Source organism: Vulpes lagopus, chromosome 16 (assembly GCF_018345385.1).
Source record: "Vulpes lagopus strain Blue_001 chromosome 16, ASM1834538v1, whole genome shotgun sequence".
NCBI lineage: Eukaryota > Metazoa > Chordata > Mammalia > Carnivora > Canidae > Vulpes > Vulpes lagopus.
In genome coordinates this window covers 56,670,912-56,698,121 of record NC_054839.1, presented here as the reverse complement: position 1 = coordinate 56,698,121, position 27,210 = coordinate 56,670,912, and the positions used below count along the sequence as shown (strand labels likewise).

Below are 27,210 nucleotides of genomic sequence, written 5' to 3'. Positions count from 1 at the left end.
CTGCAGAGCCGGCCTGTTCCAGGTGTTCGGGCATTATTCCCAAACTCAGCTCTGCGGCCAGTGATTCATCATGACTAGTGGGGATAGAGGGAGACACTTTTGTTTTATCTTTTATTCATATAACAGGGAACTGGGGAGGGGGATGTCGGTGGGGAGTTAGTAGTTGGGCCCCATTCTTTGTTTTGGCCATCTGGGAATAAAATTCACATGGGCTAAAGTTTTAACTCAACTTTCCCTAGCAATTGATCTTTGAGCCGATGCCAAATATGCAGCATTTTAGCTGAAAAGATAAGCCTTTCTACGAATTGGGGGGGTGAGAAACGGGAATTGCTCTGGCAGCCTCACAGTGGCATTGGCCACAGCCACCAGTGCGATAAATATAACTTGGTTTTAGGCCTTCAATGTGTTGATTAACTGGAAGACTAACCAGTAGTAAGTAAGCTGTATTTCTACGTTATATTCCAGTGTTTCGATGTTACTATTAACTCTCTTACTCAGGAAGCATGTCCCACTGCTTAAATCATGAACAATATGTCATGCTGCTCGATTGTAAGCGGCGCTGTGTACCTTTAAAATGGAAGTGGGAACGATGATTAAACATACATGAATGTGCTTTATGTTAAATTTAATCTTGATGTTACATTTTAATATTGGCCATAAGCAGAAACGATATTTTCCATTTGTCATTTGAGCTCTCCACGAGGGCAAAACCCCACTTTTCTGGTAGTCCCCTTTCCGAATCACTGGTGGCCTGTGTTGTGTTTCTAACTTGCCCTAACGACAACTTCTATATATCTCTCCCTCTGATATCTTCTTTCAGGACCTAAGAATAGTATACAGATTCCGGACTGAAAATGTCATTGATTCTATCCCAACCCCATATGAGTTGCATTATATACACTGTTAATTATAAGAACATGTAGTCTCTACGTCTGTGCATGTGTGTGTGCGTGTAGGGGTGTGCAGACTTACGGTCCCCAGATATTACAGATACTCATTAAATTGTCTTAGTATCCTTTCCGGGGATTTGATTTGTGCCTTTGTCGTTGCCCTAATGACATTCCCTTAATACCTGATCTGAAAGCCAAAACGCTGTTTTGTTACTGTCTTTCATGAGCTTGATTTATATCGACGGTTGTGTTATTAATGATGGCCAGTGACAAGACAATGACAACCCTCAAAGGTACCCCTGTATGTGTGGCCAATGGGGATGTTGAGTGTGTAGGCTCCATCACAGAACAGAATGGAGGGAAAGGTGTGAGACTCATTCGTTTCATCTAGGCCAGGACGGGCTTCCAACTCAGGGTGCCCATTTGATCCAACAGGCACCGCCTAAGCCCAGTATCTGGGTTCCCAGATTTTTTTTTCTTGCACTCGTCAAAATTTAGCAAAGACCATGCCTCTAGACCTGTGAGCTTTCCAGAAGCAAAGCCTTGTTGTCAACCAGTAATCATCCTTTGACATCTACGAAGTCAAAAACAATGTTTGTACACTTTCTCTCCCTCAGGAGAATCTGAACCTGGCTCTGAACTCGGCCTCAGCCATCGGCTGCCACGTGGTTAACATCGGGGCTGAGGACTTGAAGGAGGGGAAGCCTTACCTGGTCCTGGGACTTTTGTGGCAAGTCATCAAGATTGGATTGTTTGCTGACATCGAACTCAGCAGAAATGAAGGTCCGAGCAAAGCTGCAAATGTTGATTAATGGCATGTTTGGTTTTTTTTAAGATTTTATTTATTTATTCACGAGAGACACACACACAGAGAGGCAGAGACACAGGCAGAGGAAGAAGCAGGCTCCTTGTGGGGAGCCCGAAGTGGGACTCGATCCTGGGACTCCGGGATCATGCCCTGAGCCAAAGGCAGACGCTCAACCGCTGAGCCCCCCAAGTGCCCCAATGGCGTGGTTTTTTATTAATGCATGTGTTGGGGGCCGTGGGAGGAAGATGTCAGGAATAGTCAAGCTCAGAATCCTCAATTTTTGCAAATTGCAGTTACATCGAATCTGTTTACATTAACGTAAGAGTTTCCATCCACACCAGCCAGACTTTTTAAAATGACAGAGCAAAAAGCTTTTTATGACCACAGACTAATCGCAATGATTGTTTAGAACCCAGAGCTCCGTCTGGCTGTCTGGGATCCAACCTCAAGAGCCTTTCTGGGCTCACTTTGCCTCTGGATGCTTTGTAACAAGTAGACTCCTTTGAACTTGTATTTTATGAAGTGGTTCACGTTCATATACCGAAGGGATGGCACCAGGTCAGGAGAAAGTTGGTCTGTTTACCAAGACTGTGGAAGATTACGTGTAGGGTTTCAAAGCTCTCAACTAAGTATTGGAGCTGTCAGTCGAACTCTGCCTGCTGTCCACATCCTATCTACATTTAAACAAGTACAGCCCCATTGTTGAGACAAAAGTAGGACATCGCCATAAGAATCGTACAAAAAAACCAGTTAACCTTTTTGTTTCCAGTAGAGAGCCCACTAACGTGAAATCTGTAGCCAAGCTCTAATCTTTAGTTATATGTACGTCTAAATTTGTATCCCCAAATCACCATAACCAGCGAAGAATCCTGGGTTGCCGTTTTGAAACCGGTATGGGTCAAACATAATACAGGGGAGAAAAAGCAAACAGGAAACTTAGAACCCACGAGAAACAAACTATTGACTGACAAATGATGACCTCCAACTCAATTTAAACCTTCTAGGGATCCCTGGGTGGCGCAGCGGTTTGGTGCCTGCCTTTGGCCCAGGGTGTGATCCTGGAGACCCGGGATCGGATCCCACATCGGGCTCCCGGTGCATGGAGCCTGCTTCTCCCTCTGCCTGTGTCTCTGCCTCTCTCTCTCTCTCTCTCTCTCTCTGTGTGTGTGTGACTATCATAAATAAATAAAAAGAAAAAAAATTAAAAAAAAAAAAATAAACCTTCTAGCTGAGCAAACCATGGTTATTCAGCTGGGAAGAACGGAGGAAAGGGTTGACGACACTTTCTGAGATGCTATAATTATGCAAGTAAGCATTCAAAACGTAAAATCACCTACGGGAATAGGCAAGGAGACAGTTGTGCTCGTTACAAAATTGATCTCTTAAAACCAAAACTGTTGTCGTAGGATGGAATGTGGGCTGACAGGCCCGGTGGCGCATTCTGAGCCCGATAGTCCCGGTTTCTTCTGTGGCTTCTGCATGGTTCTCAGACAAAGCACCGAGATTCACCGGTGACTTGTCTCCCCCACCTAAAAAAGTGAGGCTAGTAACTAAGCTCACAGCACCTTGCCTTTCTTTTCAGGGAATGATAATAAAGTGTTTATTCCGCTGGAAGGGCCCTAAGTCCCCCCAGCCCGGAGAAGTGGCATTGCCCTCTCAGGTCTCCTGTGGAGCTCCAGCGCCCTTCCCAGATCCCCGGTATTTATCTTTCTTCGCCTTTGTCCTTCCCCAGCTCTGATCGCCCTTCTGAGGGAAGGGGAGAGTCTGGAGGACCTGATGAAACTGTCCCCCGAGGAGCTGCTGCTGCGGTGGGCCAACTACCACCTGGAGAACGCAGGCTGCAACAAAATCAACAACTTCAGTACTGACATCAAGGTAGGAGCGCAGTGGGGACAGGCCCAACTGCAGCAGAGAAGGGGACCCGGGATGCTCAGGGAGAGAAGACAAGCTCTAGAGCTCTGTTCAAGGTGGCTGGTGCTGTGGCAGCCGCTCTATCCTCTCACGCACATCTGTTTGGAGTCCCAGGGACCACAGCGGCATTGTCGGGGGCAGATGGGTCCCCTACACACACCCGGAGTGACAGTGTCAGCAGAGGAGGGGGAAAGAGCAAGGGGTAAGACGAAGGGTAAGACCTTTTCAAGGCAGAGAGTCTATGTAGGGAGGTGAGGTCCTGATTCTATCAAATTTCCGGGCGCATCAGATGGGAATCTTTTAACAAAATTCAGTGAGGATTAGACTTCTACTTACACAAAGAACACCAACCCGGGGGTCTGCTGCGTACCAGGCATCGTCCTGCCTGCTTATACATGTACTGGCTGATTTAATCCTCACGATTAAATGGCCTTTGAGACAAAGATGATCATTTCCTCCTTTTCTGGATACGGAAACTGAGGTTAAAAGAGAATTCACGTCATTTGTTCCCATTCACATAGCTAGGGAACGGGGTCAGGATTCAAATCCAGCACTCAGCCTCCATACCGCCTCTCTCAAACAACCTCAGAATTTCTTAAAAGGTTTGCATTTGTAGAAGCCAGAGGTGTTTTATTTTTTGTAAGATGTTTAATTTATTTATTCGTGAGAGACACAGAGAGAGAGAGGCAGAGACACAGGCAGAGGGAGAAGTGGGCTCCCCACAGGGAGCTCGATGCGGGACTTGATCCTGGGACCCTAGGGTCACACCCTGAGCCCAAGGCAGACGCTCAACTGCTCAACTGCTGAGTCACCCAGGCATCCCCCAGAAAAGTTTTTGAGAGATGATGATTCTGGAAACCATCAGCAATGGAAATGTCCCCCAGGGCGTGTAGAGGGGGGCAGGCGGCCCTACAGCAGAGATGCAAAGGGGGAAAGGCGGAGGGAAGCATGCCCTGTGGTTTTCCAGTCTGTGAATAGTTTCATGTCGAGGTGAAAGAGCTGTCGGCAAGGAGGGCAGGTGGGCCGAGAGGCAGAGAGCTTCGGAGCAGCATGCGAGCTGGGGGTGCAGCAGGAGAAGAACATTTCAGGCTCCGCTTTCTGAAAAGTTAAAGAAACCTTCTCTAAAGAGAGAGAGTCAGAGGAGAGGTCATATGACTCCCCAACGAGTCACCCAGGCCTTACATGTTCCTTTGGGTGACAGCTCCCCACTGCTGTGGATTCAATGGCTGCCTGCCGTGCATGGTGCTAGTTAGATGGAAGCTTCTAGATGGAAAGTCCCCCATTCCTGAGCACCTAAGCTGATAATGCCAAATGCATTTTTCTAGCTTCCACCGGTTATTGATAGCCCAGCACCGCAACCAAATGGGGATTTAACAGGAACTGGGCAGCGAGGTGGTCCTCCTTTGTGCTCAGCAGTTAAGCTCTGCACGTTTTCAGCCAAAATTTTCCAGCTTTTTCGGCCAAAATTAGGCTGCTTCATCGGAGCCATAAATTTATCTGATTTCTCATCACCAAAAAGCTGCGTTCTTACATAATAACCGTAGGAGCTGGCACGCTGAGCACACACAGGGGCTCGGACCTGACAGTAGGTGGGGGCAGCTGCCTCCTGCCTCTGAGCATCTGGCAGCTTTGGGAGGTGCCCTTAAGTCACACAGGTCAGCGGAGGTGGGGAGAACACCCACCCTGGGGTGAGTGGGAAAGGCTTTTTAGGGTCAGATGAAAAGAGAGGAGCCCTAACAAAGTCAAGCAGATGTGACACCCGGAGGCAGATCTTGTTTGTGCCCAACACCTGCGGGGGAACTTTCACTGGCTTCAAAATAGCTGCAGGGACCAGGAAGAGAAGGGGGGGGGGGGGGGGGGGGGGGGACACAGATGAAAACCGGTTTCCCCAGGTGCAGCCTCAGTGGCTGGCTTTCTCTTGTTCCAGTGTCTCTCACATCACCAGTGGGGAGCACCCCCATGCCCTCCCGTCCCCCCACCCCCAGGGCCCCAGTCTTAAAAAGAGCCACAAGCTGATTTTTCGGTCTTTAAGAGACGTTAGGATGCTTTTAAAAGGATTTAAATAAACGACCTGAATATTTGCATGCTTTTACTGAATGAACACGGATTTGTAATTTGAAGACTAGGACTCTGAGGATGCTTTTCATGAGTAAGCATATTTGGAAATCTCGGGAAACGTGAGGCTGGATATCTGTATCCAATCTGCTATCACCAAATTTAACCATTTCCCCCCCCCCGCCTTGATAAATATTAAGTGTGCTTGTCATCTTAATATCTCCTTTACATAGAGACTGCTTGTTAATGTTTCAAACCTTCTCTCTTTGAAATCCTTATTTTTCTTTTGCTGATTGTCCATTTAACTGTGTTTTTAAACTCGGCTTTAAACTTCTGCTTCCTTCCTTTTTCTGTCACTTTTTTTTTTTTTAATTAAACCTTAGCTGACTGACTTCTACAGCAATATAAAGGTATATATATTTTCCTGTATACAATTTAATACCTTTGCATAAGTAATTTTTCTTCCCTAAGAACAAGAGAATAGCATTTGCTCCTATAGCCTGTATTTGTGTATATCCTGTATTTGTTATAGTCCTTTTAAAAAGAAAGTCCGATATGATATTTAAGCAGAGAAATAGAAAATCCAAATTAGTGCTTCCAGCTTTGTTAATTAAGTTGCATTTTTGAGTGACAGTCAAATAAGAAATATAATATGTTTGCTTTGGGGAAATTAATGCCGTGCTAAGTATGTAATTAGCTGTGCTATTTTGAAATTGTAATTTCTTAATTTCTCACAGGACTCAAAAGCTTATTACCACCTGCTTGAACAGGTGGCACCAAAAGGAGATGAAGAAGGTATTCCTGCTGTTGTTATTGACATGTCAGGACTAAGGGTAAGGCCGTGTCCCAAGTTGTGTTTAGAGAACGTGACTCTGCCTTTGTGTTGGCAGTTCCACGGCCCCGCATGACCCTGACTCTGGGCTTCCGGGGGTCCACGTCTCTGCCGAAAGCCCTGGTAAAACTGTTAACAACTGTTAATGGTTTTGGGTGATAACTGTGGGAAATTGCATCTGAAAATAGATATTAAGGAAGGAAAGAAACTAAAACCGCTCAAACGCCACACACCTTGCCTCAAATGCCTCCAATGAGCTGATGTTAATGTCAACTCATCCCTGAGTGACAAGTCCGTGAAATGGGTAACGTGCAGGGTCATCTAGTAAAGCATTATATTAATAAATCAATCAATTTAAAGTCTGTTTTCTGAAAATTGGCGGTTCCATAGACTCTCAAAAGAGTCTTGAAAACGGCGGACCACATTTCAACAAAACTTCTGTACGTGTCACCATTCAATAGACTCAACGACACCAAGAGGTACTTATGATGTTCATTTTTAGATACCTGAGTCTTATTTCCGGAAATCAATGGGATGCTTACACAAATAGATTCTCACTTTAGCGATGAAAAAACTGAGTCTTAAATGGATTAATTAATAAGTCCAAGATCCTATGATGGGTTATTGGAAGTTATTTGATCCAAGGCTGGGATCCTTACCCTCCGGTACTAACAAGGGGACAACCCCACCTGCTGGTCCTATGTACCAGGTACTATGCCAGGCACGCTGCATGCACTGCCTCTAACCCTTGCAAACATCTCTAAGCTGAGTGTTAATAACTGTTTTACACTTGAGGAAGCTGAAGGTCAGAAAGGCTAATGATGCTCTCACGGCCACAGAGCCAGTACATGGCATAGAAAGGATCGAAACCCACGATGCCTCCAACATCCACCCAGCCACAACCCTACCTCACTACATCACTGGGGGGTAATAGGCGAAAATGACTGGGTGCAGGTTGTGTGGAGTTCTTAAAAATGTCTCGTTTAAGAGTTCTTAAAAACAGCCCCAGCATGGATCTGGATGATGAAACCGGTTTTGCCACCTCTTTAATTCTGACCTGGAGGAGTTGCTTTCTCCATGCTTATGTCTCACTTGATATCATTAGAGTTAAAACCGATGAGCTAATGTTAAAGTCAACTCACTCCTGAGTGACAAGTCTGTGAAATGTGCAGAGTCATCTAGTAAGGCATTATATTAATATATTAATATTATATATTATTAATATATACAATATATTATATATTATAATATATATTATTTATATTAATAAATTGATTTAAAGTTCTGTTTTCTGAAAATTGGTGGTTTCATAGACTCCTAAAACAGTTTTGAAAACAATGGACCACACAAAACTTTATCTCCTAGTAAGAGCCTACCTACAAAGGACTAGAGGTTCTCTAGAACTATTTGAATCGCCTTCCAACATACGAAGTCCTCAATCTGAAGTCTGCAGAGGCCAAATTGCACTAGGCAGCTGAACTAACATTTATTTTGTTTGAGTCCCAAGTGTACCAACTCTGTGTGAGAGGAGTGGCTATACCAATCAGAGGGTCTCTACTGATCGGTGTAAATATCTTCGATGAACTGAAAAAAGGGGAGTATTACTTATGACAGTAGCTTCATCGTTGAAAACAATTAAGACCAACTGAAATGATAAGATTATAGGATCTACTGAATCTCTTTAAAAACAGGACAACCAAGCATTCATCCGACATGGCTCTGTACAGAGAGGAGAGACTCAATTTCTCAATTTCTGGGACATTTGGCCCTTGTCACTTGCTGATTTCAGTTCAGGCAAATATAAGTAAATCATATGTGGCGATTAAGTGCCTCTCGGAGGTTAGACACTGAGGGTTTCAGTAGGTTTCCCATTTCTTCTTCATGTTGCTCCTGCCTCCTCTGTGCAGGGACAGCCTTGCCCCAACCTTGACGTGTCCTCTCTCGTTGCAGGAGAAGGATGACATCCAGAGAGCAGAATGCATGTTGCAGCAGGCAGAGAGGCTGGGCTGCCGGCAGTTTGTCACAGCCACAGATGTCGTCCGAGGGAACCCCAAGCTGAACTTGGCTTTCATTGCCAACCTCTTTAATAGATACCCTGCCCTGCACAAACCAGAGAACCAGGACATCGACTGGGGAGCTCTTGAAGGTAACTGGAAACCTCTTGCTCAGAGGTTCGGAAGAGCATTCACAATTTGAATTCAAGGGCCGCTCGAAATTACCTGCTAAGCAAGTATCAACCCCTTCCATGTTGGGGAAGATTTGCAAACAGGTCATCAATTCCCTGGCATATAACAAAGAGAATAAATAGATTAATCAAGTCAATTACAGCCAAGCAGGAATAATCAAATACCATTATATCACATCCATTATACATAAGCTTCATCCATTATCAGAATTAAATGTTTTAGGGAAGGAATGCATTTAATTATCAGATGAAATAAACCCTGAGTTCCAAAAACCTAATTTATGTACTTAATGGATGCAGTGTGCATTCCTCACTGCAAGAGATTGCAGCCACTCATCATCTAAAAGTGTTCAACTTAATGCTAAGAGGGGCTTATTAGTGAGGTTTTGGTTTTTGTCTTGTTTCTTTGATTGGGATATGGGGGTGGGGGTGGGGGTGGGGAGCTGAGTAAAGTTTAGACGCAGAATCCCTGGCATTGTATTTGGGGGATTAGATGCCCTGAGATAGAATGAAAAGCATGTAGCTATAGTCAGGTTCTTCTTTTTTCCACCACAAATTAGTCTCAATATTGAGACAAAAAAATCAAGATGGAACTAATATTCAATGAATATCACCAAAGAAAGGAAATCCAGATTTAAAATATTGATTTTTTATCCCCCCCCTGCAATGCTTTACCCGAGCTAGAAGGCAAAATCAATCCGTATTCCAACAGGGCCTCATTTGTATTGTTTGATAAATTGTGGCCAGGGGTCCAGGCATTTTGTTGACTACCAAGTATATACATCAAGCCCTCTAATCACCCACTTCCAGCTGCCTCTAGAACATCTCCATTTGGTTCCTTTGCTATCACTTGAAATTCAGCATATACAAAGCAGAATTGATCATCTCTCCTCCCTCTCTCTCCGTACCCGCCTCCCACCCATCTCCTTTAGAAACTCTCCATTTTCAGTAATCCTACCACTTTTTTTTTCCTTTAGTCACCGAAACCCTGGGTCCCCTTTGATATTTTCCTCTTCTTCACCCCTAAATATACTGAATTAGTAAATACTAATAACTCTTCCTGCAGAATGGCTTTTAGATTGTTGTTTTTCCTTACTGCTTTCTGGACTCTTATTAAATCACACACCAACCATTTCAATAGGTCTTCGGGGCCTGTTCCTCCATTTATCAAGCATTTGAATGTGCCTGTGTGCTCGTGCCATACGCCATCCCCTCTGCTTGTTTAATTTAAATGCATATTGCCTTTCAGTAATTTTGCACACTGCTGCCAGGGACATCACAGTACTGCCTTCATTATATCTCTGCCTTGCTCAAGAATTTATTATAGTAATAAAAAAAAAAGAGCCTATAATGACTGGCATTGTCTAATATATCAACCAAAATCTGGTGGTTGGCATTCAGAGGGCCCCAGTTCTGGTTCCAGACACCAGACAGCCTTATCTCTGACTATTGCACAGATGCCTGAAAAATGAATTCCTAATGGTTTTAATACAGACCTTGCCTGTCGTTCCTTTTATGTCCCTATTTATGCTGTCTCCTCTTCCACTTACTATTGCCTCAAATCCTCTCCTCTTTCCTGTCCAGATTTTACTAGCCCTATAAAGTGAAACTTAAACTCCACTCCCAAACTATTCTCTCTCCTATTTCAACTCAAATAGTGAATATGTTTATCTCCTAGTGTAGCCCTGTGGCTTGTGTGATCTTGCTTCGATGCCTAAAAGTCTTGTTTTTCTGAAAGAATGTAAGGTTTTGAGAGTCTGCTCTGAACTGCTGCTCCACACAGGAGAATAGATGCTATAGAAACACTCCCTGAATTGGAATAGAAAAGAAAAAATGAGGGACACCTGGGTGGCTAAGTGGTTGAGTGCCTTTGGCTCAGGTCATGATCCCGGGGTTCCAGGATCGAGTCCCACGTCGGCCCTCCCCGCAGGGAACCTGCTTCTCCCTCTGCCTGTGTCTCCACCTCTCTCTCTCTCTGTCATGAATACATAACATCTTTTTTTAAAAATAAGAAAGAATAAAAAAGAAATAAATGAACCCAGAATAGCAATCCTCATCCAAATCCATTAAGGTTTTTGAATTAAGTTTTTTCATTTTGCATTCAGTTTTTATGATAGTCTCTTTAGATAAACTTTGATCATTAAAAAAAAAAAAAAAAAAGGCACATCTTCTAGAGGCCTGAAGGATAATGGGTCTTCATTAACTTAGGTGAGACCAGAGAGGAGCGGACGTTCAGGAACTGGATGAATTCGTTGGGCGTTAACCCTCGAGTCAATCACTTGTACAGGTAAGGCCGTGTGGGGACTCATCTTTGATGCGCGACACCAAGACCTTGGAAGATCCCCAGGATTTCTTTCAAATATCTCTGCGGCGTGTGATTTTCTCCACAAATGTGTGCATCTTGATGAGGAGCGTTGAGCTGCAGGTGTTGGCTCTTTAGCTGAGGAATGCACTTCCGCACATCACCCTTGCCCTGTGCTCAGGACAAAATCAGGACCCAGCAACAAGACACATCTACTACATGTTGTAAGCCTGTGACCTGCCCCTAAGCAGGCAAAGCAACACAAAACAAAAATGTGAAGTTTAGGGTGACGTTGCTCCTATGCCATTTGTTGGAGCCCTATTTCTTTTCCCGGAGGCAGCATGCTCACACCTGGGCCCTAGGTGCTCACACCTGGGAGAGACCCGGAGTAAGTCTCTTCAATTTCTCTGAGTCACAGTGTCTTCACCTCCAAAGATGGAGCTGCTAATACCAGTTCTGTTGGGTTGTTGCAAATGTTCCTCATGCTGACGTACAAGGAAGCGCCTGCCCGCCGTAGGCCCCTGATGAACGGCAGCTCTCTGAGAATTGTCTTGTGTTTGTTTTTTGTTCAGTGACTTAGCAGATGCCCTGGTCATCTTCCAGCTCTATGAAAAGATTAAAGTCCCTGTTGATTGGAACAGAGTAAACAAACCACCATACCCCAAACTGGGGGGCAACATGAAGAAGGTAAACAGTGACTCCCCAGATGTTCCAACAGGCAGGTGAAGTCACCAGCCTGCAAGAGCTCCCCGTGAATACTTTATTAGGAGGCCAAACTTAGATAAGTAATGTTTATCCAGGGATTAAATTATGGCACCGCAATCAGAAGGCTGAATGGTTTCATTAAAGTGAGTCCATTACTTCAGTTGATTACTTATTTATAATTCCATGTTGGATGTCTTTAAAACATTATGATGTAAAAATTCTAATTAAGATAATTAGAGCAAGCAGAGCTGCAGGGTTGCTTTTCCACCAGCAGGATCCTTATTCTAATTTTCTAAAGAATTAGAGCCTTGTACTGACGGTTGGACTTGTACAAATAGTTTGTCTAATGTCAACACAGTGGGAACACATTGTTTTGTAAAAGCAGCAGTGGGGTTGGCACAAATATTTCTCACCACTCCTTGTCTCTTTGGCTCTTAATGATCCAAGTGTAGCCGCGGGAATACCTGTCCCACATGTGCATGTAGGACGGAGAATCCAGATTTTCCATGACAATCTCCGTGATTCCGCTGTTTTAGGAATATCATGGGCAGGTGACTGAGCAGGGCCCTCTGTAGTGCGAGAGAGCCGAGCCAGTGTTCATACTAATGAATTCATTTTGGTTTTGCACTTAGAGAACACTGTGAATTTCTTTTTTTTTTTTTTTTTTTTTGGTGGAAGTGAGGGGTTCTATTTAAAAAAAAAGAAGGAAAATTCTTTGACTAGTTTAGAATCCTAGAATCAGGCAAGATTTAAGAGATCATTCGGTCTGACAATATTTATTTCATTTTGTTCTCTTATCTGGTATCTCTCACGATAGACATGATGGCATTACAGGGTTTTCCTTCTTGCTCATTGACAGCTGGAGAACTGTAACTACGCAGTGGAGTTGGGGAAGAATCAAGCTAAGTTTTCCCTGGTTGGCATCGGGGGACAAGATCTCAATGAAGGAAACCGCACGCTCACACTGGCCTTGATTTGGCAGCTAATGAGAAGGTAATGTAACTCAGGGAAATGACCTTTTATTGAGGATATTACTGACCTGGAAAAATACCAGCAAATTGTCAGGAATGTGATTTAAACCAGCAGGATGATATTTTAAGCTAAACTTAAAACCAGAGGAGTGTTTTGTTATTTTCCCATTATTTTTATTTCCCTTACAGGTCTTTAAGTATTCTTTCAGGTATTGTAAAACTCTGTTATTAGATTCCTAAACATCTCAGATGGTTTTGTCCTCTTAATGAATCATCCGGTTTTCATTATGGCATTGACCCTCTTTATTCCTGGTAATATTTTCTTTGAAATCTACTTTTTCTGATGTTGGTATAGCCACTCTTGCTTTTTCTTGATTAATTTTAGCATGACATCTCTTCTTCCAACCTTTTATTTTTATAATTTTGTAAATTTTGTAAATAACAATTATCTTTTAAAGAGGATTTCCAGGGATCCCTGGGTGGCGCAGCGGTTTGGCGCCTGCCTTTGGCCCAGGGCGCGATCCTGGAGACCCGGGATCGAATCCCACATCGGACTCCCGGTGCATGGAGCCCGCTTCTCCCTCTGCCTGTGTCTCTGCCTCTCTCTCTCTCTCTGTGACTATCATAAATAAATAAATAAATAAATAAAAATAAAAAAAAAAATAAAGAGGATTTCCAAACAAGGGGAAAATGTGCTATACTTACCCGTTTGCCATTTCTGGCGCTTACCTTTCCATGGTGTAGTTACAGATTTCCATGTGTATCAGATCTGAAATATTTCAAATTGTGCAGATCTGTTGGTGAGGAAGCATTTCAGCTTCTAGTTGTCTACAAAGTCTATTTCATTTTCATTTTTGAAAGATATTTTCTCTAACTGTAGACTTCTAGATTGATAGTTTTTTTTTTTCTTTCTTTCAGTTCTTTAAAGATAGTGTTCCTTGCCTTCTGGCTTACATTGTTTCCAATGATACATCTGTTGTCATTCTTATCTTTGTTCTATGGTATAGTATGTCTGTTGTTCTCTGGCTTACTTTTAGATTTTTCTCTTTATCACTAGTTTTAAGCAAGTGGATTATAATGGGCTTTGGTGTTTCTCATGATTGAGGTTTGTTGAACTTCTTGAGTCTGAGGATTTGTAGTATTCATCAAATGTGGAAAACTTTTGGTCTTTATTTCCCCAGAAATATTTCCTGTACTCCCCTCCCCCATTTGTTTTGGGGGGACTCCAGGTTCACACATATTTGGTCATCTGAGGTTGTCCCAAGGTTCACTGACACTCTCTTCAATTTCCCCCCTCTGTTTTATTTTTCCTCTTTCTGTTTCATTTGGGATCAATATTGATTTGTCTTCAAATCCACTAATCTCTTTTGTAATATCTAATCTTGTATTAATCCCATCTAATGTGTATATTTTTTTATCTCAGACACAGTTTTCATGCATAAAAATTTGAGCCAGATCTCTTCGGTATTTCCTGTGTCTCTTTCCTCTACCTTCTTGAACATACAGAACATAATTATAGTCCTGTTATTTCTGGGTCTGTTTCTATTAATTGATTTTTATCCTCATTATGGATCATATTTTACTGTTTCTTTTGCATGCCTACTAATTTTTTATTGTATGTGAGGCATTGTGGAATTCCATCTTCCTGTGTGCTGATATTTCTGTATTCCTTTAAATATTCTTGAATTTTGTCCTGGGATGCAGTTAAGTAACTTAAGCATGGTCTGATCCTTTTGAGGCTTACTTAAAACTTTAATTAGTCTTGAGCTAATTTTGTCTCTCCATACTGAGATAATCTCCTCTGAGTATGTCACAGTCTCTGGTGCTTTGCTCACACATATGCATTGAGTAAACCTCAGCTAAAGACTTGGGACAAACCCTCTGAGGATGTCTGGAGCTTTCTTTCTAGATGATGCTTTCCTCTCCAGGCAGCTCTCTCCTCTCTAGTGTTCTGCTCCACAAATTTCAGACACCTTCGCTTCCTTGAGTTCTCAATCCTGTCGTCTCAGCTCAGGGGGACTGCTATGCTCTGGGTTCTCTCTCTCTCTCTCTCTCTCTCTCTCTCTCTCTCTCTGTACTGTAGCCTGGAAACTCTTCATGCAATAAGCTGGAACAATCTTAGGGCCCACCAGGTTTGCTTTCCTTCTTTCAGGGACCACTGTTTTATACTTACTGTTGTCCAGTGTCTGAGCAACATTGTTTCATATGTTTTTCATTGTGTTTGGGTGTGTAAGGCAGAAAAGCAAGGCTGGTCTCTGTTTCCACACCACGGCTAGAAGCAGAATTTCCTGCTAGTTTTTCACGAGACAATTTTAGATAGCTTTTAGAGTTAAATGTACACTTGATTAATGTGGAAGCCCTGTGGCAATGCCGTTTGAATAAGGTAGAATGTAATATATAAACAGAAAATAAATTATAAGAAAAGTAAATTAGGGCACCTGGGTGGCTCAGTGGTTGAGCGTCTGCCTTCGGCTCAGGTCATGATCCTGGAGTCCTGGGATCAAGTCCCACATCGGGCTCCCCGCAAAGAGCCTGCTTTTCTCTTTGCCTGTGTCTCTGCCTCTCTCATTAATACATAAATAAAATCTTAAAAAAAAAAAAGAAAAGTAAATGATTTTTGGTACAAAAGCACGAGCTTGGGAAAAATTTAACATAGCAAATCTTTAAGTATAAAATAGTTTACTTTTAAATGCTTCACTCTTTCCCTCTATACTGGTGGCCTTGACCAGGTAGAAATATTGCATCCCTTAATTAGAATCTATGTTACTGTGACTTAATTCATTTTCTATCTGGAAGGAAGTTCCAGAAACCACATGTCATTTTACATGATGTCTCACAAGTGAATGGCAAAGACAAGGTGTGTAGTGTCTCTAGGACTTCAGTTTCATTCCCAAGCCACTGTCTCTGGATCCTGACATTCATAATGGTCCTCAAAGGAAATATGTCAGTGTTTCCAGGTGATGTGGTTCAGTCAGAAGTGATCATAATGGAGTTCACTACCTGATTCACACTTGCTTCCCCAAGTATAGCGCTCTACTACCCATCTCTGAACTGGGCTCTCCTTGAAGTTTAAAGGCAGGTGTCACAAGGCTCTTCTGGCACAGAAAACTCCAGAACTAAAGAAACTTCAGCCCCATCTTCTATCTTGCTGCATCCATCTAGAAGGTCACTGACAGTCCCTAAGGGCTGCCTTACCAGTATATTTTCAGAAACATGTATGAGCTATTCTCTATTGTCTTTCACGTGTGTTTTAGTCCTTAATAGATGACTTGGGCTACTGATTGCTTTAACAAACAAAATAAGTCTTTTTAGTTGCCATGGTTAAGTTGACTTTTGGGTTTGAATATAAAATAATCTTTAGCATTTTCTGTTTTAATGATAAAAAAAGAAAAACTCAGGCCAACTCTATGCCATTTTGAATTTCATAATATCTGAAAATCACCTTGTAATATCATTTTCGTTCTGTATAGGTTATAGAAATGTGGCCTGATGTTGTACTTTACGGCTTGTATATATACAATAAGGTCTACACTGTAGCTGCGTCCCTACCTGGCTAATAGGTCCCATTTCTTACCAGTGCTTACCCAAGAATGGTGCATATGAAAAAGTGGGCAGAGAAATACATTACTGTTGAAGGCGATGGAATGACTAATAATTATGTAAATGCCACCAGAAGGGATTTTTTTTTCTCTGTGGGCCACACATTAACAGATCTATTAAATTTAGAGTTAGTTCTAGCTGGAATTTATTTCATCGGATGTGCTAATTTGGTCATTTATCTGGACAATAAATGGCATGTCATTTCCCCCCACTAAGAACAAATGAGAGATGTGTGCTGAAACCTCCCTTTCCTCTTCAGTAGCCTGGAAATCGCTCTCAGATTAGAAAGCTGGCAAATAGTGTGTGTATAAATTTGGAGACAATAGCTAGAAACAAGTAAGCTACAGGCAGACAGCAATGTCAAGCTCCGGCAGATGAACAAAGAGGCAGGCAAATGAGGAACTCACCCCAAATCAAACAGGCTGTGGATGGTGAATTTGGGATAGGTCCTTGCAAAACAGAACAGCGAGGTTTGTCCCTCCGGGCCACATGTTAAATAAATCAAACAAGCATTGGAAAGCAGGAAAGCAAGCAAGTAATAATCGCAGCCCCTCCAGCGCTGCACATGCAGACCTCATCAATCCTCTTTTGTTGAATCAGGCACTGGCTGAAGCTGGGGCTTACGACACCCTTGCACTGTGACAGACGGTTTTTCAGCGCAGCACAGTTTGCAGACACCCAGTGATACTGGGATCCTGTGTGGGGGTTCCAATTGCCCCAAAACATAGTTGATGGGACAGAGTGATTGTCTCACAAGGAAAATCCTAGGTAGACATGGGCCAAATTGATTTTTGTTTAAAATTTTGAATCTATAGTTCATGCTGAGTGGACTGTCCAGAGTTGAAACTCCAACCTAATTCCATCCTTTCTTCCCTTTGTGTTTACTGTCGTACTTACAGGCGGGTATAGGATTCCCCTGCCACACCTCCCTTGAGGTTGGGGAGGGCGATTTTGTACTCACCAGAGCTCTGGGCCAGTGTGAGGGCTCCTGCTGAGACCCCTGAGTGCAGTCAGCTGCCTCCATGATTTACTGTATGTCTCCAAGTTTCTGTGTTCCTTGGTAGCTTTTTGTGTTTGCCCAGATAGACTTTTGTGTAGATGTGACCCTGTGTGTCCCAGTTTCTTCCCTAGCTTCTATCCACTGGAGAGCGTTTTCAGGGAGGAAGAATTTCCACTGCCTTTCAGGGTCCTGTAGCCAGCATAAGAATCAAATTGACATGAGACAGATTAATAGGAGAAAATGAGATTTAATTTTGTATGAACAAGAATCCACACAGACATGGAAATTCCAAAGATGATCAGCCAAAATGAAGTTGTACATTGTTCTGAACTAAGGAGACGGGGTAAGGGTCTGGGACTTCGAAGGAAAGGAATGTGATTCACAAAAGATGGAAGAGTAAATGTTTGGTAAACCAATGTTTGGTGGGCCACTCATGGGACATAGGACTTTGGGACATAGAGGACTTTGATCACACAGGCCTTGCTAGGTTCCTCTCTGTCTGCCATACCTGGTTCGTGTAAAATGCAATTATCTAAGTGTATGACTCTTTCTGGAGCAGGTCCTCGATTTAAGTCCTTTTTGGCAGGACTGGAGGGAGGTAAAGAGCTTTTCCTGGATCTGCTGGGTTTTGATTGCTTTTAGCTCAAAATAGTCTTTATGCCCTTGGCCCCGACCCTGTCAACAAAGCAGTATGGGCCTCCTGACAAAGGGAAGTGAGAATTCCGCCCCCCCCCCCCGCCCCAGGTGAGTGGAGCCTCTAGCAGTTGGGGCTCCATTTGTCCCAGGAGGCTGTATATGGACATGAGAGGTGAAGCATGTCCTAACCTGTCTTTTCTTACCAGGGCCACCAGAAATGCTTAATTGTCACAGTGAATGCCCATAACTCAACCCCCACGCTTGCTAGCAAGAAACAAGAAACCAGTCATGCCACGAAACCTCATCTTTATGAATTGATCAAAACTAGGGCTGTTTTCTAGGATAGGATTATTTTGAAAAACTACCTGAGACTCATCCCACTTATACCCATTAATTCCGTAGTGTTTGGTCCCATCGCTGGGCCCAGCTAAGCATTTCTCATCTTGACTTTCTCTTTGCTTTCCCTGCAAGAAAGTCATTCTGTTTATGCACCTAGCACACTAGCTTGAAGCATCTTTCTAATCTTTTGCCCCCAAAACCCAATTCTCATGAACAGTAGGCATCGAAGGTGATTCTTAACGCTCAGGCTAGAGATTAACTTGGTCTGTGCATTCCTAATATTTCTACTTTCATGATATGCAAAGGAAACTCTTTTTTTTTTTTTTTTAATTTTTATTCATGATAGTCACAGAGAGAGAGAGAGAGGCAGAGACACAGGCAGAGGGAGAAGCAGGCTCCATGCACCGGGAGCCCGATGTGGGATTCGATCCCGAGTCTCCAGGATCGCGCCCTGGGCCAAAGGCAGGCGCCAAACCACTGCGCCACCCAGGGGTCCCCAAAGGAAACTCTTTTATATTTTTTCGTTTATTATGTTGGCCCCTGGGATTTTTCTAGCATTGAATGGTGCCTCCATTTTTATGGTTCCTTTAAGAAAAGCGTCACTGGTTTGAATCCTTTGCTTTGCTTTCCTTTCCCTCTCTGTCTTCTGCTTTCCCTTCCTACCCAGAGCAATGACAGCGCTTATTTGCTCTGCATCTCATGATAATAACCACAATGCTACATTTCAAATTGTTCTAAAAGGAAATAATGTTGTTGTTATCTTACTTCATCCCCCCCCCCCCACCCCCAGTGTAATGGTGTCCAGGCTATCTTCTGTGGCATACCTAGGAAGAAAAGAACATTTCTAGCCTGGCTACTTTCTGTGTTTTTGAATTCCTTAGCAATTTTTCTCCAGAAATCATTCTTGATTTTGTTCAGGTACACGCTGAATATTCTTGAAGAAATTGGAGGCGGACAGAAGGTCAATGATGACATTATTGTCAACTGGGTGAATGAAACATTGAAGGAAGCGGAGAAAAGTTCATCCATCTCTAGTTTCAAGGTAAAAGTCGGAATCTACTGCTCATGGCCACCTGAGCTCTATGCTTATCTTTATTGTTTTCACTCTATTTTAAAGTGACCTTCAGAGTGAGGTATCTGAGCCCCCCCCCCATTTTTGATTTTGCTTGAATGACCCATTATTGTTTTGGTGTACACAGGCTATTTCATTGACAAATTTCCTGTCACTTGCTCCTGTAATAATTAATTTTAAAAACCCATCATTTTTAACACATGATTTTAGGCGTTTTTCAAAGTAACATAAAATACAATAATATTTTTTAAATACACACAGTTTCATGATTCAGATTATTATCATAATGGTGGTGGAATGTAAAAGGCTATAAAAGATCTCCCATGTGAATTTTTTTTTCAGGGAAAAATAGTTGTGTACTTGTATCCAAATCCCATTTTTATTAAAACCAGCATTATATTTTATTCAATTTCCTAATTCATGTTTCCTAACTCATTAGCTGGATCCTTCCTCTAGGGACTTGCACACTTGATTCATGTCATAACATCTGTGCCATCTTAATTTTTTTTTTTTTTTTTGGTTTAAAGGTCAGGTATTAGGGGGAGGGACCCCGTCAGAGTTTGTATGATCATGACTGGTGAGGCTTTGTCATGATTCTGTCTTCTGCTTCAAAATGAAGAAAAAAAATGAAAATTTCACCCCACCAAAGAGAGCAGATGGTATTTCTGGGTTGTGCTGTGCTAGGAACGTCCACTCCCTGTGAGCTCATCACAGATCATGTCCACCACTCTCTCTCCTCCAACTTACCCTCAGTCTGGAGAGCTGAGCAGAGAGATAGGAGTAGAGGCATGAGCAAGTTCTTCCCCGCATCCCCCAAAAAAAGAGTTGGAAAGGCAGGTTCCTGTCACAGCTACTGGACTCTGCTGCTATAGTAAGGAAGCAGCTGTAGAAAATATATGAAATGAATGGGCACAGCTGTGTTCCAATAAAACTTTATTTATAAAAGCAGACAAGAGGCTAAATCTGGGAGCATTATCAACATGAAACATGCCCTGAGCGCTAAGGGGCTCCTTGTGTGTAAGTCCCATGTCATCCCACAGACATTGTAAAGGCAGCTGTACTGTTTACCTCATTTTTAGGTAAGGACACTGGAGCTCAAGTAATAGAGGTTACAGCTAGTAATGGCAGGAGATGATCCATCAGTGAGCGGAAAGCACCTTTACCTGCGGGGTGAGATCATAGAGCAGTGTGTATCCATAGGTCACTTCACCATTACTATGCAGCCATCGGGGTGCTAGCCCGGGGCGGGCAATGTCTCGGTAGAATAGCTGCCACCACAGCCCATTAGGTCACCCTGTGGCTTCTGGGGTGTTCTCGTGGGGACTCACTCTGGAGAATGTTTGACAGCTCTCTTACTCCTTGGGTCGCTCTAGGCTGATTTTCTCCTGTCTCCTCACAGTCATTGTAGAGTTGATCAAGGGGAAAAAAAAAGCACCAAAGGAAAATGTCAAATTAGCCCCATGTTACTTTTAAGTGAAACCCTAAAAAAAAAAAAAGAAAAATGAACACAATTCATTCTTGATTAACTGTTTTGGAAATAGTCCTGGTCCCCTCTTCAGCTCTGAACGTTGCCAGTTGCCAGCTGTCTCTGCCTGTCTGCAGGCAGGACTGTGGGCAGAAAGTAGGAGAGAAGGCCAGACTCAGATCCCTCCACTTTGTTTCCCCCGTGGCTCTTCAAAAGGTTCTATGGAGACAGAAGCTCAGGCTAATGTTGGAAATTAGATTACAACTGCATAAGGATTTTATTCCTGTAATAGTTCTCACATTATCAAGGAGTAAATAAAAATGGACCCATTATATTTTCTAAAAATATTATTCTCCTTAGCCAGAGGACCAATGCTAGAGACCTAGCACCTTGCAGGGGACCAATGCTAGAGACCTCGCTTGTTTCTTGATAAGTATTCATTCTGATTTAGACCTTCAAGGTGTGTTTGGATTTGCCTGGGCCCCGATGCTGATGTGCAGTTGCCTCTCCACGTGTGCACTCACAGTCCCCAGGGGAGGGGAGAGCAGATGGGAGCATTCACAGCTCTAGGTGTGAGCATGAAGATGTTTACCATGCCAAAGAAAGAGCCCAGAGTTTTAAGTCGGGGTACCTAGGTTCAAATCCCAGCTCCACCAGTTATCAGTAAGTCATTTAACCTCAGAAACTCCCTTGACTCCCTGTCAATTAAGATGAGATAGATGCCTACACCTGAGGCTTGTGGCGACAAGAAGTTCTGGGCAAACCGTAAGGCACCAACAAGTACCAGTTACGGTCATTGACTTAATCACACGTCTGCTATAACTCACAGACTCTGTTCTTTCCTTCGAGTCTCCAAGGAGCATATGCTGAAGCTCCTGCCCAGATGAGCCCTCACCACAAACCCTGCCAGTCAGCTCTGGGATGTTGTACAAACTTCCTTCCATTCCCAGTGTGACAATGACTCCTTGACTGTTGGGAGACAATGGGTTTCCTCCACTTGCTGAGCCCACTGGAAGCTGGTGGCACCCTATCAAAACCACGGTTGACTTAAGACACCATGTGGAACACTGTGGCATTTCCCAGACCAGGTTGTGATCTTTTGTATTTAAGAGGAGAGAGCCACCCCACCTCCCTTGAGCTGAACAGGAGTAATTTGGGGTCCTATTGATGAAACCATCCCTTTCTCTCTATGCAGGACCCGAAGATTAGCACCAGCCTGCCTGTGCTGGATCTCATTGATGCCATTCAACCGGGTTCCATCAACTATGACCTTCTGAAGACAGAAAACCTGAATGATGAAGAAAAACTCAACAATGCCAAGTATGTAAATACACCTGAGTCCAGGGAGGGGGGAGGACCCAGCTGGCAACGGGAAAGCTATAAAGTCTATTGCTTGTGCCTTTTGCACAAACAGTTGATGCACCATTTGCTTTTTCTTCTCATTACTTGCCGTGTCCCATCACCATTATTTTAGATGTTGTGCAATAGCCGTTTAAGACTCCTAGTGTAAGAATGGAAGCAAGACAAAGAACACAAGAATATTCTTCCAATCGATAAGCAAGCCTATAGTTTCATAAAACCAATTACCCAGTTGCAATCTATGAGAGACTTCCTAAGTAAAGGAATACATGCCAGGCCCAAACATAAACACCCCATTTATGACTATCCATGGATATGAATGGGCAGGACTGGGGTTCAAGACCAAAGTCTTTACCAACTTAGGAGCAACTGCTTGGGGGCAGCTCCACCATGTAGAGTAGGGGGCAGCAGACTACAGTTGATAAGCCACATTTGGAGCATTGTCGGCTTTTATAAATAAAGTTTTATTAGAATAGCCATGCATATTCATTTATATATTTTCTGCAGCTGGTTCCCTGCTACAGGGCAGAGTTGAGTCGTTGTAACAAAGCCCACAAAGCCTAAAATATTTACCACTTAGTGTTTTGTGGAGAGTTTCCTGACCTATACTCTGGAGTGGTGCTTTTCTCTGAGCAGGTTGCATTATTTCCTAGAGTTGTCATAACCAAATACCACAAACAGGGCAGCTTAAAACAACAGCAATGTATTCTCTCCCAGTTGTGGAGGTATAAGCACAAGATCGAGATGTTGACAGGGTTGGTCTTTCTGAGGCTGGGTGGGGGGGAATCTGTCCCTTGTCCCTCTCCTGGCTTCTGGTGGTGGTCAGCAGTCCTTGGCTCATAAATACATGACTCCAGTTTCTGCCTCCATCTTCATATGACCTCGCCTATGTGTCTGTGACTCTACATGGCTGTCTCCCTTCTGGTGTGTGTGTGTGTCTGTGTCTGTGTCTCTCCTGTTAAGTGCACTAGTCATGTTGGCTGAGGGCCCCACCCTACTCCAGTATGGCCTTGGCTTAACTGATTATACCTGAACAACTTTCTTTCCAAAGAAGACCATACTCTGACTTAGTAGGGGATAGGGCGTCCATTTATCTTCGGGGGTGGGGATCACAATTCAATCCCTCACAATGTTCTGGAATTAAGAAATTGAATAGTGCCCAGAAGCCGTGTGTGTGTGTGTGTGTGTGTGTGTGTGTGTGTGTGTATAACCTCAACAGTATTCTTTTTTCTGTTCCCAGTTTGGGAAAGTGGTGGGGGTGGGGAGGAGCATGAGTTCCTTGTATGCTGGAATTTATAAATGGTAATTACAATAGATGCATGGGATAGACGGGGGATCTGTGATGCAATGGAAGAGACAGGGGAGGAAACAAAGCTCTACAGAGCAAATAAAATCTAAGATGAGATGGATTGAAAAGACAAGTAAGAAAGAAGTAGAGGTAGACAGGTGAAGGAGGCAGAAAGAATACCTCCAGGTAGACGGAAGAATGCATATGAAGACCTAGAATTTTAAATAAAGGCCAAAAAAGCCTCCCCCCCCCCAAAAAAAAAAAAACCTTGCATCTAATTCCTTAAGAAAAATGTGATTAGGTTTAAGGAACTTAGTTTCTTCAGTTAATTTGCAGAGCCCAAGGTCTTATAATTACTAAGTGATTCAGCTACTGTTCAGAATCTGACTTCAGAGCCCAGCCTCCCAAGCACTAGTCTCTAAGTGCGTGGTATAAAATTGCTTAAAAAAAATGAGTAGAAGGAATTATACCAAATGCTAAAAATGGTATGTCATGGTGGCAAGATTTGCATGATTTTTTTGAAGCTCTTGTTTCTAATTCTTCAACAACTTCCCTTAATATTTTATAACAGAGAAAGTACATTTTTATTTCATTAATAATTGCTAGAGAAGAGGTGATTGAGAAGTGGGCCAGGAGAAAGAATGGGGACTACGCTTGCCTGGTGCTCCTCATATGATCAGCAGAGGAGGAATAAAGTTAGTTAACAGCAGAGGACGTAATGGGGCCTTGGGTAGAACGGAGAATCTCTGGAGCAGTCGTTGTAAGAGGTTACCAGATAATAAATGAGGTGAATAAAAGAACTGCCAGGTTGTCTTGGGGGCTCGTTTGGAAACAGATTACCACTCATAAAAATTACCTTTATGTAATTAAAAATACAGCAAAATATTCCAATGGAGCTATGATAACCTTATGTGAAAAATGTGTCCTCTAAAACTCTGGCTCTTTGGGTATTTTAGTGACATAAATACATACATGCCTGTGCGGGCAAGGATTGGAATGGAATGAAGAGTAAAACCTGTGTGCAAGGTAGAAGCATGACACACGCACCCTCCTCCTTTTCCTCCTTGCTGTAGTTGACATGGGGTCTGCAAACTTTTCCCAGCGCACATTCTTGTTCAGTTCCAGGACTTTCTCTGCTGCTCTAAAGCCCGAGAGAAGACTCATGGCGAAGGCATCAAACGTAGCAAGAGCTAGAGGGGTTCTTTAAGGGCAAGTAATAAATGTGGTGCTTGTCATGAGTCTAGGCAGCACGTCCAGTAGTCAGGAGCTCTGTTGAGCTGAGATTGGCCCACAGGAGTGAGGGGATGCCATGACTCCCCCGGCTGTCCCAGGAGTGAGAGCTGCGTGGTATGTGGTATGTGGAACCACGTGCCTATGCTCCTGAGGGGTCCCCTTCATACTCTGTGGCTCAGGCTCTTCTCATTCTTCCTCTTCTCTCCCTCTAGATATGCCATCTCTATGGCCCGCAAAATTGGGGCCAGAGTATATGCTCTTCCAGAAGACTTGGTCGAAGTGAATCCCAAAATGGTCATGACCGTGTTTGCTTGCCTCATGGGGAAAGGAATGAAGAGGGTGTAAGTCCCAGTGGGGAGGCGACGTGCACACTCCTGACTGCTCAGCATGGGATGCCCACGGGAAGCACGGAGACCGCTCAAGCCATTCCAGTTTTCAACTCCGTGACATTATACAGGATTCCAAAAAGTGTATGTTTGTCCAGCCAGGTAGCCTCTCCTGTATGAATGCAAAAAAAAAAAAAAAAAAAAAAAAAAGCTTCATTCTTTGCAAAAACATAAAACAAAACAAAACAAAACAAAACAAAAAACCCACAACCCAGTCTCTCACAAATTATTTTTATTATTGAATTTATTGCTTCTTTGAAAACCTAGAGGGGGGAAAAAACACCCTTACCTTCCAGGCACCCTTCCTGCTTTTGCTATTAGTCAAGTATAGATGCTGCAGTGTTATTAATTTTAACAATATTTCAGCCTGGCTTAATTTGGCTGCCTTTTTGGTTCAAGGTGAGACCCCGGAGGGGGCGGGGGTTGGGAATCATCAAGCCAGTCCCAAAGCCTGTTTCTGGAGGCCGGCATTTGATCTGTTACAAGTCTCTCCTACCCTCCTGTGGCTTTGCTTTATGCTCTCTCAGAACAATGCCTTCTCTGTGGCCCACTTTTGCTGCCCATCCTCAGGTCTGGGTCATTTGGCGCCTCTGATGGGTCAGGCTGTTGGGGTCCCGAGAGTCCCTGGTGACTCGCAAAAGTAAGACCTCATCAGAGCCTTTCCTCAGAACGAGAGTCCCAAATGGCCTAAGTTTTGTCAGCACACAGGAAGCTTCTGTTCTTTTTGTTTTGTTTTGTTTTTGTTTTTTTTTGTTTTTTTTTTTGGAAGCTTCTGTTCTTTTAGGATTTGTGCCCAGATCAGGTCTACCATCTTGAATACTGTGCCTTCAGGGAGATTCTTAACCTCCAGGCAGGTTACCCCCAAGGAGGGTGTAATTGAGCCTTGTTCCACGAGGGGACAGTGTGGAGCCACAACAAAGCGGCTCTCCTCCAGGCCGCTGCCCCTCGGTGCCTTAGGCCTGCTCCTCAGACCTCTCTACTGTGGTGTGGCTAACTGGTGACTGGAAGCAATTCGGCTCCGCTTCTCACTTGTTCTTAGATCTTAGTGCCCCTGACTGCTGCAAGGCCATATTATCAATGTTTACTTTTTTGGGTAGTATAGAAGCTTTTTGCCACCCCCAAGCTCGAGGGAGCAACAGGTGCCAATGAGCAGCGCCCCCACCTCACCCCCTGCCCCCCAACAACACACACCCACACAGAGTCATATACACAAGACATTTAAAGGATTCTGAAACAAAACCAGAGGAGCAGTGTGAGTTCGAGGAGCCCTAACAGAGTATATACAATTTTCATGAAAACCTGCCAGAGGCTAAGAAGCAGCAGAGCATTGTGAACCAACACTAGACTCTCATAGCCATCTTTCAAAGGAATTGCAATGCTTCACCCTGGATCTATTCCTCGGCAGCAGGTTCGAGAAGCCAAAATGTGGCCTCTTCTAGCGCGTAATCAGTATTTCTGCTGCATCTGAATACAAAGTGGTTGGCTTTGTCTCGGACCGAACTTAATGTAGCCTCACATGATTATCCCCCACCTGGCTCCGGGAAGACTGCTCCTGGCTTAATAGAAAATGAAGATAAAATAATGCTCCAGATGTCTCCAAATAAAAATGTTCCACTTATGTCATGTCTTTGGATGTTTCCTTTGGCAAGTGTCATTAGAACTCGGCGTAACTTATCGGTGACTCCCTCCGGCTAACACACACCGAGTGCCTAACATGTGGCAGGCATGGTGCAAGGCTTTAGAAATAGGCCTGGCGTTGTGCCTGGTTGACCTGGAAAGATGGAGGTTCAGGAAACTGGCAGGTGTGATAAGTGATAAACAAGGGTGAGGTGAGCTTGTGACAGAGGAAACAGTCTAAGGAAAAATATTTTGGCTGCAAAACAGAAAAGTAAGCTGGAGTTAGACACTTTGAGCCCAGTTGTGAACCAAGACCAGATGTGGGGGTTGGTGCAGGATGGCTTCCGGGGAGACGGAAAGAGGCATCTTTCTTGGCTGGCAGGGTCTGATGTGGGCTCCCTGGCCTGGCCATCCTCCCTTTGGGGGAGGAGCACAGAGAGAGTGCTGGAGAATTTCTCCCCCGCAGGGTCCTCTCAGGTAGCCTCTGTGGTCGATGAGAAGCATCTCTTTGGCATGGTTACCTCCTGACCACACAGCTGCTAGGAAGCCGAGTGTG

General features: G+C 43.6%; 1 protein-coding gene across 6 annotated transcripts in view; it reads left to right on the top strand.

Annotated features, from left to right (window-relative positions):
* LCP1 (lymphocyte cytosolic protein 1) overlaps nucleotides 1-26,655 on the top strand; it is an 83,577-nt gene extending 56,922 nt beyond the window's left edge. For all 6 annotated transcript variants that reach the window (XM_041731301.1, XM_041731306.1, XM_041731302.1 and 3 more), the window contains 10 exons: nucleotides 1,508-1,673; nucleotides 3,431-3,573; nucleotides 6,402-6,497; nucleotides 8,447-8,642; nucleotides 10,890-10,968; nucleotides 11,556-11,670; nucleotides 12,548-12,681; nucleotides 19,153-19,276; nucleotides 21,967-22,091; nucleotides 24,864-26,655. In XM_041731301.1, coding sequence (XP_041587235.1) covers nucleotides 1,508-1,673; nucleotides 3,431-3,573; nucleotides 6,402-6,497; nucleotides 8,447-8,642; nucleotides 10,890-10,968; nucleotides 11,556-11,670; nucleotides 12,548-12,681; nucleotides 19,153-19,276; nucleotides 21,967-22,091; nucleotides 24,864-24,996 — 1,311 coding nt within the window. In that variant the 3' untranslated portion in view covers nucleotides 24,997-26,655. The remainder of the gene's footprint in view (nucleotides 1-1,507; nucleotides 1,674-3,430; nucleotides 3,574-6,401; nucleotides 6,498-8,446; nucleotides 8,643-10,889; nucleotides 10,969-11,555; nucleotides 11,671-12,547; nucleotides 12,682-19,152; nucleotides 19,277-21,966; nucleotides 22,092-24,863) is intronic.
* Nucleotides 26,656-27,210: the final 555 nt, after the last annotated feature.